We start from the raw sequence: 18,653 nt of genomic DNA, 5'->3' as shown, positions 1-18,653 counted from the left end.
ACACAGTTCATCGTCCACAAAACAAAATATATTTAGCTATCTTACTAACTCATCATATCCTCTATAGCTAAGCCACAAACTATTTCACGAGTGACATAGAAGCAGTAAATGTACGCAAACTATTCTATTTGAATGACAAATTACGAGTCAATTTTAAGGTGATATTGTCCTTTATAATGTATGTTTTTGATAATATTGACCCTAATTCATATGATAATTCATCAAAACAACTTGAAGACATTCTGAAAATTTGGAAGAAATTCTCGGGTTAGCGTATGAAGTTCTCCGAAATGAAGTCTATGGCATTCTCTTTCTGAATTTTGTCCAACCAAAAAAGGGATCAGAATATCCACAAATGAACCACTTTTTGCGATTGAGGTAAACCATAAAAAGTAGCCATTGAAATGATTGAGTCATAGTTGACTGGATTACTTCTTGATTTCCCCAATGCTCTAACTTTCAGTCCTCTAGCCTTCGTTTCTCTACTACCGATAGAAAAAAATATGTTAATTTTTATAATTGTATTGTATGTTTCAAAAAACATTCCAATTATTCTTATTTATTATTCAATTTATAATTCTTTTCAATTTTTGAATTCAAGAATTTTTTTCGATACACCAAAAAAATTATTTCACAAATATAATATATAATTTTTATCATTTATTTTTGAAGTTATTTCGAGTTTTGATCACTTTGTAGTCAAAATATTACACAAGCAGACAGCTTGATAAGATAAAACCTTTTGAAATTTTTTATTTAAATAGAGTGTTGAGATAAAATACAAAGAATGTATCGAAGGCCCCATACTTGTCATTCAATATTTTCGTTTCAGGTAGAAATATGTTTATTCTAATTCCCATTATTGCCATGATACCATTTTACATTCACATTAAACTTGTATCCTTGAAGTTAAAGATAATTTGATTCTATTTTTATACTTTCTTTTTGTCAAAAAAAAAAACAAGAAGAAAAGAAAATCGAAATCATATACCTAGAACTTGACTATTGTCCAGTTTAACATCTTGACAAGCATCAATCAACTCGAAAAATTCCTCCGGTATTATTCTTCTCCCCTATACGTTTAAAACGTGATTATAGCCTTCCTAAAATACATGTTCTAGACGTTACTGACTAGCGTCCATCTACCTGTTCCCCTACTTGATTTAAGTAGTTTGTCTACAAACTGAAAGAGGAGCCCAGAATACCAGTAATGAACGGTAGAGCTTGAACTGAGAGTAGATAGCGGTAGTGTTTTGCTGTGTGATTGTGAATTACGAATAACCATGAAAATTTGTCTTGTTTTGGTGAGTGTTTTTTTTTAATAATATTTTTTTAAGTTTTACATCAGAGTAAATATAGTATTAAGTTGGAATATATACATTTTTATATCAATACAACGGTAAAATAATAACATTCAATTTTCTACTTCATGCAATCAAATGAAAACATTTTATAAATTTTCTCAGCAATTTATGAACGACCCTAAGAATATCTATCATGGAAATAATTCTCATAGTTTCTCATATATCTCATAGTTTCGAATTAAAATATAATTAGGATGTAAGGAATATAGTATATATATATATATATATATATATATATATATATATATATATATATATATATATATATATATATATATATATATATATAGTTGTTGTTCTATAGTTTTTAATACCAAATAACTAAAATGGATCAGAATATTGTTAATAAGAATGAATCCATAATAAATATTCCGTGGTCATAGTTCTAGTAACAGAAACGTAATACTCATTATAAACAAAAACAATAATTTTCTTATTATATCTATATATATAAATATCTAACGTTTTAAATTATTCTCTTTTTGTAGGCACGACTAGGAAGCATTTTGTTGTCTGCCTTTCACTTTGTTGTTTTTTGCTATAGGTACTCCATCCAACGTTTTGGCGGTTTTCTAATTTATTCTTCTGTTGTTTGAGTTCATCCATTTTTTTCTCTCTGGCTTTCATCTAATGTTTTTATATCAATTCTAACATTTCTGAGGTGATGGTTTGTCTATTTTCTGTGTTTTTAGTGCTTAGGTCGAGATAGATCCAAGCGCTGGATTCAATTATACAGTCCACCCTTGTATTTTCTTTCTCCATATAACTTCTCTCAGGCAGAAATACATTTGAATATAAAATTTGAAAGGTTTTGAAATAAAGACAAGCATTAAAAAATAAATTTTTAGAAAAAACTCATATATTTGAAAATTATTCAATTATAAAAAGTACAAAACAATTTAAGCAATTTTTTTTTTCTTTTTAAATAATGTCGTATCTACACACTTGAATGGATGATAACTTCTTTTGTATATGTTGAAATTTGAATTACGGCAGTAAGGGATGCAAAATTTCTTGATAATATTTGAAACGGATCGTGGTAAATGTTTTAATAATTTAAAACTGAAATTAGATCGACCTATCAAATTACTCTCTATACAATTTCTATTATGTTGTTTGTCAAAATTAAAATTCTGATTATTTCTATATTCTTTTATATAAATGATTTGGACTTAGGCTTCTCTTCATTGAATAATGTGTTTTTAGTATAGAAATATTTGATATTGACCACTATGATAATATCAATCAATGGATCACCAATTTTTTTTTGTCCAATTTAAAATTTCGGTAATTATACACTTTCGCGGTCACCTGGTTTTTTGGCTCTAGAAAATCGAAAAAGTCATTTTTTTGCATTTAAAGTCATGGAACTGTAAAAAATATTTATTTTTTTTAATTTTCGTATTTTTTTATAAATCCGCCCTAAAACGGAACATTTTGAGACCAAGATCATTAAAATCCATCCATTTTTCGATTTTCTAGAGCCAAAAAACCAGGTGACCGTGAAAGTGTATAATTACCAAAATTTCTATCAAATTTCTTATTTCAAATTATCCATAGCTAGGTACATTGTAATTGGAGAAAACAAGAAATATGTATTCAGCTGAAATTGTTCAGATTTTTGAGCATTGAGAAATTTTTTATTTATATTATATAATTATATGAATCGTATCCGAAAATTCTCATATTATTCTCGTATTTATTTTTTTCAAGAATGTTTGAATTTTTATAATTGACTATATGTATCTTTGATAATCCATAGTTTGTGACAGTAGTTTCATTGTTAATCGTATTTATGATTACATAATCTATTTTCTAGATCTTAACGTGTCTGTCCTATGTGAACTTCTTCACAATTATTAATAATATACAGTATTTTTTTATCTAATGCTTAACATAATTCAAGTTATATGAAACAAAAAATATAAGTTAGTTTCTTTCTATGTCTTAACTATTTATTAATACAAAGTCTTTGCTCAAACCTTTTTTGATGTTCTCGTGAAGTTTCAGCGCCATTTGTCAATAAGTTTGTTTTTATTAGCCGCTTTTTTAGGATGCTATAAGTTAGTCTGTCCATATTGATTATGGGAAAAAGTTGAGCAAACGAGTACGCCTGAAATGTTGTTGCAAAACGTTGCAGAAATGATTTTGGGGAGTCTAGTTTATAGCTAAAAAAAGTATTTGTGTATACAAAGCATTAAGTGAAGTTCATGAAGTTGTCGAAAACTTGCTTGTCATGCTAGTCGCCCATCCACATCGACGACGATAACATTGAAAAAGTTGAGGAACTGGTACTATAAACTCGTCGTGCTGGTAATCTAGAGATAGCAGATATTCTCAACATTACTTTTGGTTGAACTGAACATATTTTGGTTAAGGTTTTGGGTATGAAGCTTTTCAATGTTAGACTCGTACCTCAACACCGGAATCTTTTGCTTGAACATTATCAATTAGAGGACGCAAAAGAGACGCTAGAAATGCTCTACATTTATTAGTACTTATAAGGATACTTGAGTTTATGAATATTAAATGATCCATCGAATAGCTTTCCAAAAGAAACAATCCATCAAATAGCTGAAACCGAAAACACCACAACAAAATTATCGTTTTCCTCTATTCCCGTGATATGGTTAATAATGAATTTTTCCAGAAGGTCAAACTGTCACTAAGGAGTACTACTCAGCCGTTTTTAGGCGTCTACTCAAATTTTTCATCACTATAATGCGTCGTCACATTTTAGCATGATAGTGACTGATTTTTTGGCAAACACGAAACGAGAATCATTGCGTAACTACCAAACTCAAAAATCCTCCATGGGTCAATTAAATCCTCAAAAGTAATTTGCTCAAGGTACTGAAGACTATTTCAGCCGAACAAGGCTTACAACAAGTGTATAGGAAATTGGATGTTAATGTTAGAATGCTCTAAAGGAGATTATTCTGAAGACAATAGTAAGAAATTAAAATGAGTGAAAATTATATTTTTTGGGTGAATTCTAGTCAATTTTGATCACAAGATGTATTTGAGAAAAAAATCATATTGTAACATTTTTCGTATTTATTTATATTCTTTATATTCGTAAGGTGAATTAATAAACATTGTCTCTAACATTCTTAATTTACTCTCACACTATACAATACACTTAACCTATAATAATTAACTTATAAATCTCACTTGAATAATTTCTGCGATTACTTTTACTAATTCGTTCTTTTCATTATGACTAACTGCGTTTACGCGTTTACACAAATCATTTATTTGACTAACCAAAATTCTACAAAGTTCTAGAAGAAAAAGAAACAAGAAATGAATAAATAGACTTGACTAGAAATTATTTAAAAGAAATAATGTAAATAAACCGACTGCTACTAAAGAAATTTTATACAAATAAGGGGACTTAGGGACCATTTTGCGAACTTCGTAACAATATAATTTGTTCAAAATTGTTAACAAAAATACTTCATTACTGTGATAGCATTTTGTTTCGGAGTCGTACATGTCAATTCTCGAGACATTGTTCCAATAAGATATCAAGTCTAACAAAGTTAAATTAAATAACCATAAAAATGATAATTTGTATCCAGTATATAGGATCATAGAATATTTCCACAGTCCATATAAACAAAATGATTCATTGAATTCACAGATGCCTGTTCTGTCGAATATTAATGGGGGACTAGAACAAAATGAATCCTTCGAATATGAATTTTCTATTTTCACTTTTGTTACCGAGTTTCAAAACCTACGATCAGAAAATTATAAACAAAATTTTAAACCTAATGTAGAGGGTCGCTTCAATCATAAATCATGTTTACATTAAGGAATGAAATACGTTAAATAGCATGTAATTCTCATCCTTGTGTTTTAATTTGGGATACTAAAAATGTAGGAGCAGTGGTTGCCTAGCACTGGGTGTAATGACAGACATGAATCAGTTCAAATTTCATAAATTGTTGCTTATAATTATTGTAAACATGTGACACAAATAAGATTTTAAATTCGGAACTTGATTCTCGTGATATTCAATTTCAACATATGTATCATGTATCATTTGATATCAAACATGAATGGAAATTCCAATAACAAACTAATAGTCTGTACATTTCTATATATTATAGTGTTGAAATATAACACCAACAATATACTATCTTTACAAAACAACATCATTACAATCAAGCTAATCTCAATATCGGGTGGTATCAAGAACAACATGTTAGCAGCTAAATTCACAAATATATACAGGGAGAGAGTGATTTGAAAAAATCAATAGTGCACAAAATAATATTTTGTAAAAATGCTCGAATTCATCAATAGGTAATTCCAATAGCGATTGGTTACGTTTAAAAATAATGTATTTGGGGTATCACAGAGATAAGACATTATCATTGATTTTGTTAAACGAAAACACTTTCATTTTGATGATTATTTAATGAGGTATGTGAAGTTGAACACAAATGAAAACCTATTGTACAAAAGTAACAAATTATTGAAAAACAATCAAACACTTGAATTTAATTATTTATTTGAGTAAATGTCTCTGTTACCCATAGACTACTAAAGAATTCTAATGAGTTTGACTTTGTACACCCTAAAAAAATAGCCATAATTTGAACAATGACTCAGTTTCTTTAAACTGGAATACAGAACAATATAATTGTATATAAAAATTCGGGTCTTCTTCGTTTTACCACCACCACCAAAATAATAATAATAATAATAATAATAATAATAATAATAATAATAATAATAATAACAATAATAATAATAACAATAATAATAATAATAATAATAATAATAATAATAATAATAACAATAATAATAATAATAACGACAATATACAGTGTTTTAGAAGAAAAGAAAAGCAATTAAATTAAGGCGGAAAATGCAAAAAAAAATTATTATTATTATTACTAAATTCGATTTAAAATTCTTCCATACAATCTGAAGTTATCAATAGATATCTATATGGGGTCAAAATGATAATATATCTTAATGTAAATAATTGTATGAATATGCCACTGGATTTAGAATGCTTCAAAATATCAATAACATAGATATAAAAACATCCGGATGAATAGATGACCATGGAAATTATATTTTATTTTTAACAATCTCAGAATAATCACTAGTAGACAAAAATATCTAATAAAACATCAATATTTAATAAAAACTAAATACTAACACCTGACATTTTCATTTGGTCATGGTTGATATGGAAATTATGTTACTTTTTGTGAGTTATGATTCATAAATATTAATGTATAATTATAGTATTTCTGTACCTTATTTCATTGAGTAACTAGTGTCCCATTATAAACATTAATCATGTGAAATAGAACTAATTAACATATTTTATAATATTTTAAATATAATCTCAATAGCGATGTAAGAGATGCCAGTGTACATTTGAATGTTTATTAAAAAACTAATCAACGATGTATCCTTACAATCAAGATGAAACTAAAAAACCGAAAATTGCTAAAAGGCTATGTAGCAAAACGGTGAAATAGTTTATGGAGACAAGGGGGATTAAAAAGACGTTGCGTGTTACTAGCTCATATAATTATTGCAAAAGCTCAATTACTGATAACTTCACCTGCAATCGATATTGGGAATGGTGTTTGCTCCTACACAAAATAATTGTTGTATATATAAAAAACACATACTTTAAACAGATACAAAAACCAGTTTTTCTTGGTCTGCAAAGACAATTCAATTTGATTATCGGAATGCGCATCATGGTAACGGTAAGTGTTAGTAAGAGATAGCTGGGACAGCAGGTATTCCAGAAGGTCGTATTCTGCATGAAATTTAATATATGAGAAAGCTATCGACACGATGGGTGGCTACGTTTGCTCACTCCGGGGAACAATAGTAACGGTGACACTACTTCAGAGCAGTGCTTGAGTCTGTTTGAGCGTGATACTCGATGAAATAAGTCTCCACTGGTATAAACTTGATGGAAATGTCAGATTTGAGTTATTCATATCGGTGTGAAAAGTCTAAAAAGTAAACTTCATCTGCACCATGACATGTTTCCAAACACTTGCCAGGGAAAAATTTTTACTCGAATGAGAAGGTCTACACTGCCAAGTAAACTTTTTTGGTGACTACTAGTAAATTTATGTTTCAAATGGGCTAAAGAATTTCATCGCTGAGTTGAATGTATCCAACTAAATTGAGAGTATATTGTAAAATGTAGATTTGTATGCATACTACGGACTACTCTCGTTAATATAAAACTACTGAATTTTGATTATAAGACTTTCCAATGTTTGAAACTTCTGATATAGCAATAAGGGGAACCGTTGGTAGCACGAATACTCAAACCATCCATCACATCTTTGGAAGATGATAATAATATGAGATCACATTTTTGTGACTAAATTATTCAGTATAAACTTCCGAGTATTGATTAATGGAAATAAAGTCATAATATAGATATTGTATGACGAAACTATCAATACAATACAACATTTGTAACTCTTGTGAGAACTATTAGTGTTTCCTAACTTTGAAGTAGTTTATATTGAACACACTGCTACGAGGATTGCTCCTTAAGTTTTGAGATATGGCAAATTTGATATGAATATGTCAAATGTGATAATGTCATCATAAAGTTTGACATTTTTAATGGTGAACGTACTCAGAACATGTCACGCTTTTCTATGACTTATTCACGAAGAGGATTGAACCAACAGCAGTGTGCCGACCAATTCGTTTCTACTTTTAGTGATGGAGCACAATTTTTAGCCATTGTGTTTTGCTGGTTTTCTAATTCAATCGTGGTCACACTTCGCTACAATTGTACGGTTGTGCCAAAAGACATAGGTGCTATGTATAAACTTATATTGCAAAATCATCATGTGACATATGATGTGATTGGATGAACACTTGGCTGTCAAAAAGATTTGTTCGCGTTGACTCAAAAAAAATTCGTTTCAATTCGTGCAAAGAAATGCTGAGAAAATTCAAACGCGGTGATTCGAAAAACGTTTATAAGATCATGACAGCCGACAAATCTATGCATAAGAACCCGAAACTAAATAGCAGTCGACTGTAGAGGTCTTTCAAGACGAGCAAAATCCAACAAAAGTTGTTCGCGTATCAAGTACTCCGAAGTAAATGGTCGCCTGTTTTTTCGAAATAACTTGACATATCGCCACCGTTTCATTAGAGCAATGTAGAATGTTCAATTCTGGATGGTACACCTGCATTGGTTTACCAGAAGTGTTCGAAAAAATCAGGAAAACCTCAAAGGAAGATGAATCATTCTCGACAACGAAAACGCAATCGCTCACATACCAGGTCCAACAAAAACGTTTTTGAACAGTCAAAACATCGAATTGATGGGTCATTCGCTCTACAGTCATTGTTTGGCACCGAATGATTTCTTCTTATTTCCGCAGCAGATCAAAAATAAATTGAGAGATCAACGTTTTTCTAAATCTGAAAAACCGATTTATGCGTTAAAATCACATGCTTTGGAAGTACCTGGAATGGAATAGAAAAAATGCTTGGACAATTCGTTGCCACGCATGCTAATGCCTATTGATCTTAATGGAGACTATTTTGCAAAACAATGAAGTCAAATCCAATTATGAATATTTGTTTTTATTTGTCTACCCTCCTATCACTAGACCAACACTCATAATTAATTTGTTTGACGCGCGTTTTGATAACAACGTCAGACGTTAACTTGGCTAGAAAAACCCACTTTAGATAATGTTTTTGTGTATTGCTCTTACATATTTTATGTTCTCATGCTGTCAGTACAATAATAATATTTTCTAAAATAACATCTCTTATTGCGACTACATTGAATATTGTCACAAATTTTACAGATACTCCCACAAAAGTACTAATTGTAAAACATGGTTTTTAATACAAGTTTTTATGTTTTGAGGAATATCTATTTATTACTGCTTGACTATAAAAACACTATTATTCTATTTTTATTTTGTATTCAATAAACTGTCAATCCGAAAAGATGTCAGCTCCATTTTGCAAATCATATAGATTATTACCTTAATTATGATATAATCGATTGAGTTTGTTTACAGTCTATGAACACACAAAGTTTCACAACTTGCACTTCTTTGATCATGAACGAGTCAACTTCTCGCCAAAAACAACTAATAAGTTTATATAAAAAAGTAATATTTCAACAATAACAAAATTTTCATAAATATTCTCAACAGACCTTGAAAAAAAAAGTTATAAAAATACGTTGATCATCATTGTTGAATTTTATAAGTGTGCTCATAAAAATACCACTAAAATATTATCATATATGCGGTTCGAAATCAAATCCTCAATGTCACTAATTAAAATATGTCAAAGTTCGATATAAAAATAATTTTAAGCCAACGTAGTCAATCAATTTTTAACAATATTATACGTATATCCTATTAGATAATAATTAACGGGATATAACAATTCAATCAATAGGTAACTATAGGTATATGGTGATATTACATTCTTTTATTTACACTAAGATACAAGTATCTGAAATTCAAATGATTTTTAGTCGTTTTGTTTTCAAATTAAATAAAGAACAGCGCGATTGGTCGAAGTTTAACGGTCACCTCGGTGAAACCATAAGAATAAAATATATATAAATATATTAACTAACTAGTGAAAAGTGGTTATTGTGTAACTAAAACCATCTTGTATCCGATTCAATCAGCATAAAAAATCCTTTTTATGTTGCAATTAGAAATAAAAATTAGTTATAGGCTTGAAGTGGAATTAAGTCGTTAAGATCTGAACGACAATAAACAGTTTATATGAGTTTATTAATATTATACTTTGTAACCCCTGTTGTCATTTCCGAGTATACAGCTAATTATGCTCATTATTACCAATGTAATTTTTCACTATGTTAACTTTAACATTATATTCACTTGTTGCAAATTATCCCTACTTGGTCACAGTAGTAGTTTAATCGAAGATTTATCTGTAAGCGTGGTTTACTCTCCACCACTCTGTATAATCTGCAGAAACATTAAACTACTACTTAAAAACATGTCCTGCATAAATTCCATTTTTGAATTATTCTAACTGAGTAGTTGAATTATGATAAAGAATTGTCAAATGGGCATTGAAATATTAAATGTAAATTGATATTTGTGCGAAGATGGTGATATGATTATGCATGGAAGAAATTTACAGGATCAACGTTTGAGTATCTGACGTTTAAATAATAATTTCTTAACAATAGTAACACAGCTCTGGTTGAAAATATTAAATAATTCGTATTTAAATATTGCGTATATCCCAAAGATACCTTTAATTAAATAGTTATACTAGAAACGCATATTGATTGACAGAAATATTATTTGAATGTAGACACTGAGTCACATATGATAGTCAAATAATAAGGTCTAAAGCGCTCGATATAAAAGGATTTCTATACAAAGAAAAAATATATTCTTCAAATGATATCTAAAAAAATTTGTCATTAAATGTTCTGATCCTCAACATATTACCATATTTCTCCGATAAAACCATTATCATATGTTTTTGACAGATAATTACAGAGATAGGTACGATGTATATCGGTTTTAATATTTTTCAAATATGTAAGTATGTTAAAAGGTTATTTTGGCGTTTCGGTTATTTGAAAAATTTCTATTCAACATTTTCTCTTTTTGAATTCAACAAAAAGCAAAATAAGGACAAGCTTTTTCTTTATTAACACGTTGTATAATTTGTTTTCAACTGAATGTTACTATACTTGTTAACTAGAAAATATATTCAAATTCATTGAAGATATTAAAATAGCTTTTTGTGAGTTACTTCTGTATAGCAAATTCTGTCGGTGTAGATAAAACTTCAATTTCAAACTTTTTATTTCTAAATGATTGGATTTTTCACACTGTATGCACATTAGAGATTGTCGACTGATGATAAATCATAATATCGATTCACGCACACACGCTATTGTTATAATTAAAATTGATATGATTGACGTTAGTAGTCACTCTTGTGGTTTCATTATTACAAAACAACTATTACACGTCTAATATATAATTTATAGGTAGCTAATACATGTAAGCCATGATATTGTTTCAAATGATAAATTTGAATAATTAATTGTGAATGATTTTTTGGAAATGCTAGAATAGTACAAAGTATAACCCGTATTTCAAGCTTTTTTCCATCTTTATGTCATTATAGTTTCAGAAGTGCACTCCAAGTTCAAAAGCAGTATTTTCCATTAATGATTGTTTTAAGTTTATTTAAAAAAAATTTTAATTTCTTAGTTCGATTTTTTCACAGCGTGAATGGTTCTTGAACCCACGACTCGGCTTACGAACGCAATTAAAGTGGTGAGATATACTAACGGTAAAAGTCACAAAGGAGAGTTACAAACAAACAAGCTCACAAACCTAGATACAGGTAAAGCTACTATAAGCGTGTTAAAAAGAAAATATGAGAATTATCTACAATCAATTCATGTATTCTCATAGATAATTCACAATCATGAATGGAGATAAAAGGAAGTTAGAAGATATAAAGAAAGATAATCTTTTAATTTTTAACATTGGAATTTGTTATAAAACTGTGGATATTTTCATATCATACAAGTATATGTGTTTGATAAATTTCAAATGAATACTATTTTGTTTAAAACGTCAACCACAATTTGTGCTTGTTTTCCAAGACTGTACACAGACGCATCAATTTCCCCGTGAACTTTGTCTTCCTAAAATTTTTTAAACACAGTGTGTTTGATAGGTCGATGCAAACGTTTTAGAAACTGATTAAACAAATCGTATTGAGTCAAGTGAGACATACTTATACGAAATTTTATATATTATTGGAATTTTTGGAAAAATTGAACCTAGTAACTACTCACTACACAAATTAGATTTTTTTGTGTGATTTTAGCAAGTAAATGCAATCTCATACTTTTATATACATTAAAAGAGCATTGAGGATATCTTTGAAATTTGTCATACGTCAAAGAAATCATTTTAGGCTTTTTCGAACTATATAGCTCACTATCAAGTTGTTAGTTGTTAGTTCTTCAAACTTCAATACGATATATTTTATATAATAATGGAAACCATCCAACAAATATATTTAGTCCTTCCTTTTTAATTATCGCAAATTTCCAATATCAATTTGTCATTAGAATTATGGTCGATCATACTGTGTATAATCGTACTTATTTCTTCAAAATAATGATTGTATTTCACAATTCTACCGGTAATTGGTTATTGTGTTGTTGAATGCATTCTAAGTTATTAAACTATGAAAGTTCTACTGAGAATACACTTTCCGAGTTCCAATTCATATACTGATCACCTGGTGCGTTATACTCAAGCCTTATTTTCGACATTCTTTATCTTCAAATCCCAGATTTTCAACGTTTCACGGAACAGCAATTTAATATAACTACCTTGTAGTAAGCAACATGGTGTTTGTATAAAGTCCCAAATTTAGTTTGAATTCAAAAATTCAGAAACTGCCAAAAAGTAAAACGTGTTCAGAAACTTTTTTAAACAAAGGAAGTTATTACAATTAATTCTTTTTATTTTTGTATTTACAAAGAATGTCGATGGACCTTACTGATTGTAGCTTTGAAGCTGTACATATAGATTTGGGAAAAAAGTTTAAAAATTTTATAATTACGGAGGGCCGATTAAAGAAATTGATTGCTTGAAATACTTAATTCTACCTACCCGATGTATATTTCGATAGTACTCCAACAACTTTTTTATTTCACTATGTATATGCGAGAATAATTGTATTTCATCATAGAAAACATCGATCCAACATAATCTGATCTAAAATAAAATTAAAAGAGAAAAACAGAGTTATTTTTAAATTTTATATGGTCCACTTTTAGAATGTTTACGTTGAATGTGTATTTAAAATTTATGAATAATGTGATTTGGATAGTTGGTTATGTTTAAATATGTGCAGGTAGTCCGACATAAAAACTTTCCATATTATGTTACATAAATTATGCACGTGTGTGTACGAAGTTCAAGAAAACTTATCTCTATAATTTCCAATTTTTTTGGTTTCATCATAATCAGCTTTACTGGTTTATACTCATAGAAGTCATTGTGCAGGGAATACGACAATGAGTGAAGTCGAAATGTGAGCTCGTTTCAGTTAAAATGTTTTCAGTTGTCTAGGAGTTCCGGAGGTATAAGCTTTGTTCGTTTAATTGAAACAACCTATTCTTATAGCACTTTAAAAATAAGCGATAAATTCAATATAACTTTATCCTATGTTCAATTTTCAATTATACAAAATTTCTTTAAAAATTTGTCAGATTTGACAGCAGCCCTTTACAGTAAAATAGTAGGTATATATTCAGTTAAAAATTCAGTCTGAAAACGTATATAACATCCCAAATCTTTGGAAATACAGAAAAATATATTTACGAAGGGCTTATAAATTGATAGTGAACTTAGCAAAATTGAGTAAATCCCTCCTTTTCTAACTGACCATTTTTTCATCATTCGGCAGAAATACGTGCTGAAGTGTCAGTAATGATTTACATCATGCGGTCGTGCTTTTCTCTATGCGGATTATTTCAAAAACATGAAAATAGTTCAGATTTCTACAATAACTATATGGAAATGGGCTCTAAATAAAACACACAATTTGGACATAAGGTTTTTAGTATAAACTTTCAAACTCATTGTCAATTTATGAGCAGATTATTTAAGAATCTCTTAGTAATGTTTGACCTGATTTTCTTTACAACATGACTTGTAATAGTCAATAACGAGTCATGAAAATAATCGAAAACAAGTGTGTGGACAAAAGCAGTAAATAGTAAATTTTTCACAAATTCGTAAAATGTACTAAAGTTTTATTTAGTTTTATTTGGATGAAAAATACAATTGTGATAGTTTTAATAGATTGAAGAAGTAGAAGTAAAAGAAGGTAAAAAAGTGTCAACTCGAAGTATCAAAAAAGAGGTTTTTCACTCCGCATAATTTATTTATGGTATCTCTGCGCATATTGCTGTTTTTTTTTCAATTTCTGTTTATAATATAAAGATCTAATAGTTTATTTTGCAAATAACTAGAAATTTCAAGATATGGTTTTCCTTTTATTGATTCATCCATATGACAACCAGAATCGCATAACCATAATATTATCAGAACCTTCACGACTATATCGTTCGTCGAAATAATACAATCAGGTTAACCACAAATTAATTTAAATAGCAAAGTTACCGTATCATGTTTTTTCTCATTTTATTATTCGGGTTTAACACATTATATTCTATGTTCAATACTCAATGCTTCGGAACTGATCACAAAAAAAATTCACTGCCTTGCAAATAAAATTCTCAGTAGATTTCTTCATTATAAGTTGCCAACAATGTTAATCATTAATTAGGTTTCAAAATACTTACTGTTTAATGTACCTTAGACAATTACGATATTTTTTATTAAGAAACCCTGTAATTTGAATTATTGCAGTACAATTTAATGAGTTTTTTCCATTTCAATTCAGAAATCATATTATTAGTCATATCTTATCACATTATACGGTAATGAATTTCAAACTTCGAAAATATCTATTTTCTTATAATTTTCAAACATTCTATCCATATCTTACACGATTATTCATAAATGAAAAATATTCCAGTGCTTCCATATTGAAACATAACTTTTTCGAGAGGATGTGACCCCATATTCATCGAATTATATATATATATATATATATATATATATATATATATATATATATATATATGCTTGAAATTATTTCTAAAGGGTATGGCAAGATGGGCATGGGTCATGGGGTCACATCCTCTCGAAAAAGTTATGTTGATGTTTTTAACATGAAATCACCTTTTTAAGAGTAACATTTCCGTAACTTATCATATCCCTGCATTTGTTTTTCAAATAATATAAAAGATTATGAAAAAGATTTTGCTACAACATAAAATTTTTCTTTTATTTTTTTTGCAAACATGAGATGCCCATGAGTAGTATTAAACAGGATAGTCAAGACAGTCTTCGTAGTACTTTATATAATGAAATATCGCAAATTGAAAATTTTTCAACCTAGGAATTTCACGTACTTCAAGAGAAACTAGCACGATATTGTTTGTAAATGAAAATAATTTTTCTTCTGTTTGTTCTTACGAAATTAGGTAATTTCAAAGTCGGTTGCTATACAATCAACGATATTTCTTGCGGACTTAGAAGTGAATCAAAATGCAGAATGAGAAAAATCTCAAAGGTGTTGATAGACATGCTTTTAAAATGGAAGGTCCAAAAAATCTTACTAACAGCAAAATATATAAGATTGTGTCAGAATGTATTAACAAAACCAAAAACTCTTCTTTTTAATAGTGTAGTGTGTGGAGCCTATCGTATAAAAATGTATAAGCGAAAAGCTTTAGAAGTTTTCACGAAATTAATCAAAATTGGACGCAGATGTTACCTATAAGGTACAAAATGATTCAGACGAATTGTTAGAATATTTTTTATCGCACTACCAATCTAATTACCTGATAATGCACTCTTACACTGTTGTTTAAAGTGATCTATTTTAATTCCTAGAGGAACCCGTTGTTGATCAACGCATATAATCGGATCTATGAAGAAGATTTGCAGTTAATTAACATACGACGATGTATTGATATCTTGTTAGTCTAGACCAGTTCCATGCATAAACAAAATATTGCGTTTTCTTAGCAACGAACAATAACTTATTAGAAGTATCAGTGTAAAGTATGACATTAAAAAAGTAAACCAAAGTTACGCAATAAATTAAAAGAAAAAAGATGTCCACCGAAATTGTAAAAATCGAAAAATTTTAGTATCGAGCCATCATCAAGTACCTGTATTTAAAAGGGTTGAGAGGTAAGCAGATTTACAAAGATTTGCTTAATACCCTTGGTGATCAATGTCCTTTGTATGCGACCGTGAAAAATTGGACTGCAAGCTTCAAAAGATGTAAATTTTCCATTGAAGATGATGACTGATCGGGAAGACCAGTTTCTGTGTCAGCCCCTGAAAATATCTATGAAGTTGGGCTGAAACGGATATCTGAAGTACTGAATATTTCATACGAACGCGTTCATCATATAGTTCACGTCAATTTGGACATGAGAAAAATTGATGCAAAATGGATCCCCAAAGGTTTGAATGTTGACCAAAAGCGTGCAATGGTAGAAGCATCGCGTTCGATCTGTGCTCGATTTGAAAACGATGAAGACTTCTTAAACCGAATTGTTACTATGTATGAGACTTGGGTAAATTTCTAGGATCCAGGCTGATGTACTTACAATATCCTTTAGAGTGAACGCTAAAAATCTTATTGATGAGCATACAACTGATACTACTAAATTATTGTGATGATTTTCACGATAAACTTATGCTTATAGGAATCAATTGTTTAGAATTTTAAATTCGTCTCCGTTCTTGACCGAGATTTTCGAGATGTGCAAAATTAGCTAGAAATTAGGGGTTATTCAGTATTAATTACTGCTTCAAAAATAAAACTGCAAGCAACTAACTACAAAAGAGTGCCATAAATTCCATTTTGTTACGAAACTCCGTTGGATAGTAGAATGGATTTATGGTGAAATAAAACAAAGTGAACGACTTTTAGATCATAGATTTCATAACAAAATGCTTCATGAAATTGTAACCTTTTATAAAATAGCAGCAACTACAAAACCAATTTGAAAAACCTATTACTGTAAATAGTGATTTTTCATTAAAAATAATCGATCGTATGAAAGGATTTAAAGATGCAGAAAACACGTTAATAACAGAAGTGGAAGAAAAAGGATTGTTAAGAAAGAAAATCGCATTTCAACGCTTAAATAGCGATGGTTTATCTGACTCTCTACACCTCGAAGAAACTCAATTGAAATTATTATTTAATGGAACAACTCAATACATTCAAGTAATCTCCTGAAATGTTGAACGCCGACGTTTAGATTTTTCTTCTTCAATAGGTGATTTCATGATAAAAACACTAATTTCTAAAAATATAGATAAATCATCATAAATATGGAAGAATTTAATATTAAAAATAGATGGAAACGAGCAAAAGCTAAACAAACAGGCGATTACAGTACAATGTACGAAGAAAGATCATGCAGCTTCCATTATACAACCCGGCCATTTCTAGCTATACCAGAAAATAAAAAATGTGCTTAAAGCGAAATATTTTGAAACAATTCTCAACATCTGAAAGGGTCGTTTGCAATTTGCGAATTTGTATTAATTAATAGATCACCTACATCATGTACATCAAAATAGAAATTTGTTCCAATAAGAAAAATTAATTTTCCCTTAGTCTCAATCAAATTATTTGTAGTTTTATTAGAGTTTATAAAATAGATGTATAAATTTTACTTCAATTATTTATGTCTATCATGTATAGTTTTTTCGTTCCTATGAATGTGGGCCATTTCTAAAAATTCTTTTTTTTTAGTATTAGATTCCATTCCAAATATCAAAAACATAAATTAAATTATAAAGATTCAAAGATTCTTGGAACGGAATCTAATATACGGAAAAGAGAATTAGACTTAAAGAAAAGTCGAAACGTCAATTTTTATCTTTCAAAAATTAGTTTTAAAACCGCAGAAACCTAAATACAAGATCATTTATATGAATATAAATATATATATATATATATATATATATATATATATATATATATATATATATATAAAAATGTATATGTATATAAATGTACATGTATATTTGAGCTTAGGCAGTAAACTTTTGTTTATGTATCCCATTATGTTAAAAATAACTTGTTAGATCGTGGTTCAGTGTGTGATGAATAAATATATCAAGAAATATGCAGTTTATAATAAATCATCTAGTATTTATACTTGTATGCGGTTGTGTTAAATTCAATAAATAAATGGATCAAATTTTATTCTAATAATAATTCTAGAAAAATAAGATCCCGTTCCGTACGTATTAAGTATGTATTGCATATCCGAAGGTGACTATGAAGATTACTTTTGAAAAGTTGGAAGAAGTGAGCAAGAGGTTCAACAAAAGAACGTCGAACAATCAGAACTTTTCAGAAAATTCAGAGTAATCCGACCTGTTTAGTTCAGAATATAAAGTAAAATAAAGAAATTATATTGGAAAGTGAGAGTTGGGGCATTTTATGAAACTAGATCACATTCAGGGCTAGATCATGGACCTGCTTGCACGAACATTGACAAAAAACATGTTACATAGAGGAATAAATCAAACCTCAATTCCTCATTGACTTTGAAACAAAAAACCAAGTTAATTAAACAGGGTTTAGGGGGGGGGT

General features: G+C 29.1%; 1 protein-coding gene across 1 annotated transcript in view; it reads left to right on the top strand.

Moving 5' to 3' along the window:
• The first annotated feature begins 812 nt into the window (after positions 1–812).
• LOC130453274 (uncharacterized) overlaps positions 813–18,653 on the top strand; it is a 43,886-nt gene continuing 26,045 nt past the window's right edge. The window contains exons 1-2 of the mRNA XM_056792915.1: positions 813–1,057; positions 1,122–1,304. Coding sequence (XP_056648893.1) covers positions 1,284–1,304 — 21 coding nt within the window. The 5' untranslated portion in view covers positions 813–1,057; positions 1,122–1,283. The remainder of the gene's footprint in view (positions 1,058–1,121; positions 1,305–18,653) is intronic.

Source organism: Diorhabda sublineata, chromosome 2 (genome assembly GCF_026230105.1).
Source record: "Diorhabda sublineata isolate icDioSubl1.1 chromosome 2, icDioSubl1.1, whole genome shotgun sequence".
NCBI lineage: Eukaryota > Metazoa > Arthropoda > Insecta > Coleoptera > Chrysomelidae > Diorhabda > Diorhabda sublineata.
This window is presented reverse-complemented; position numbering and strand designations above follow the sequence as displayed.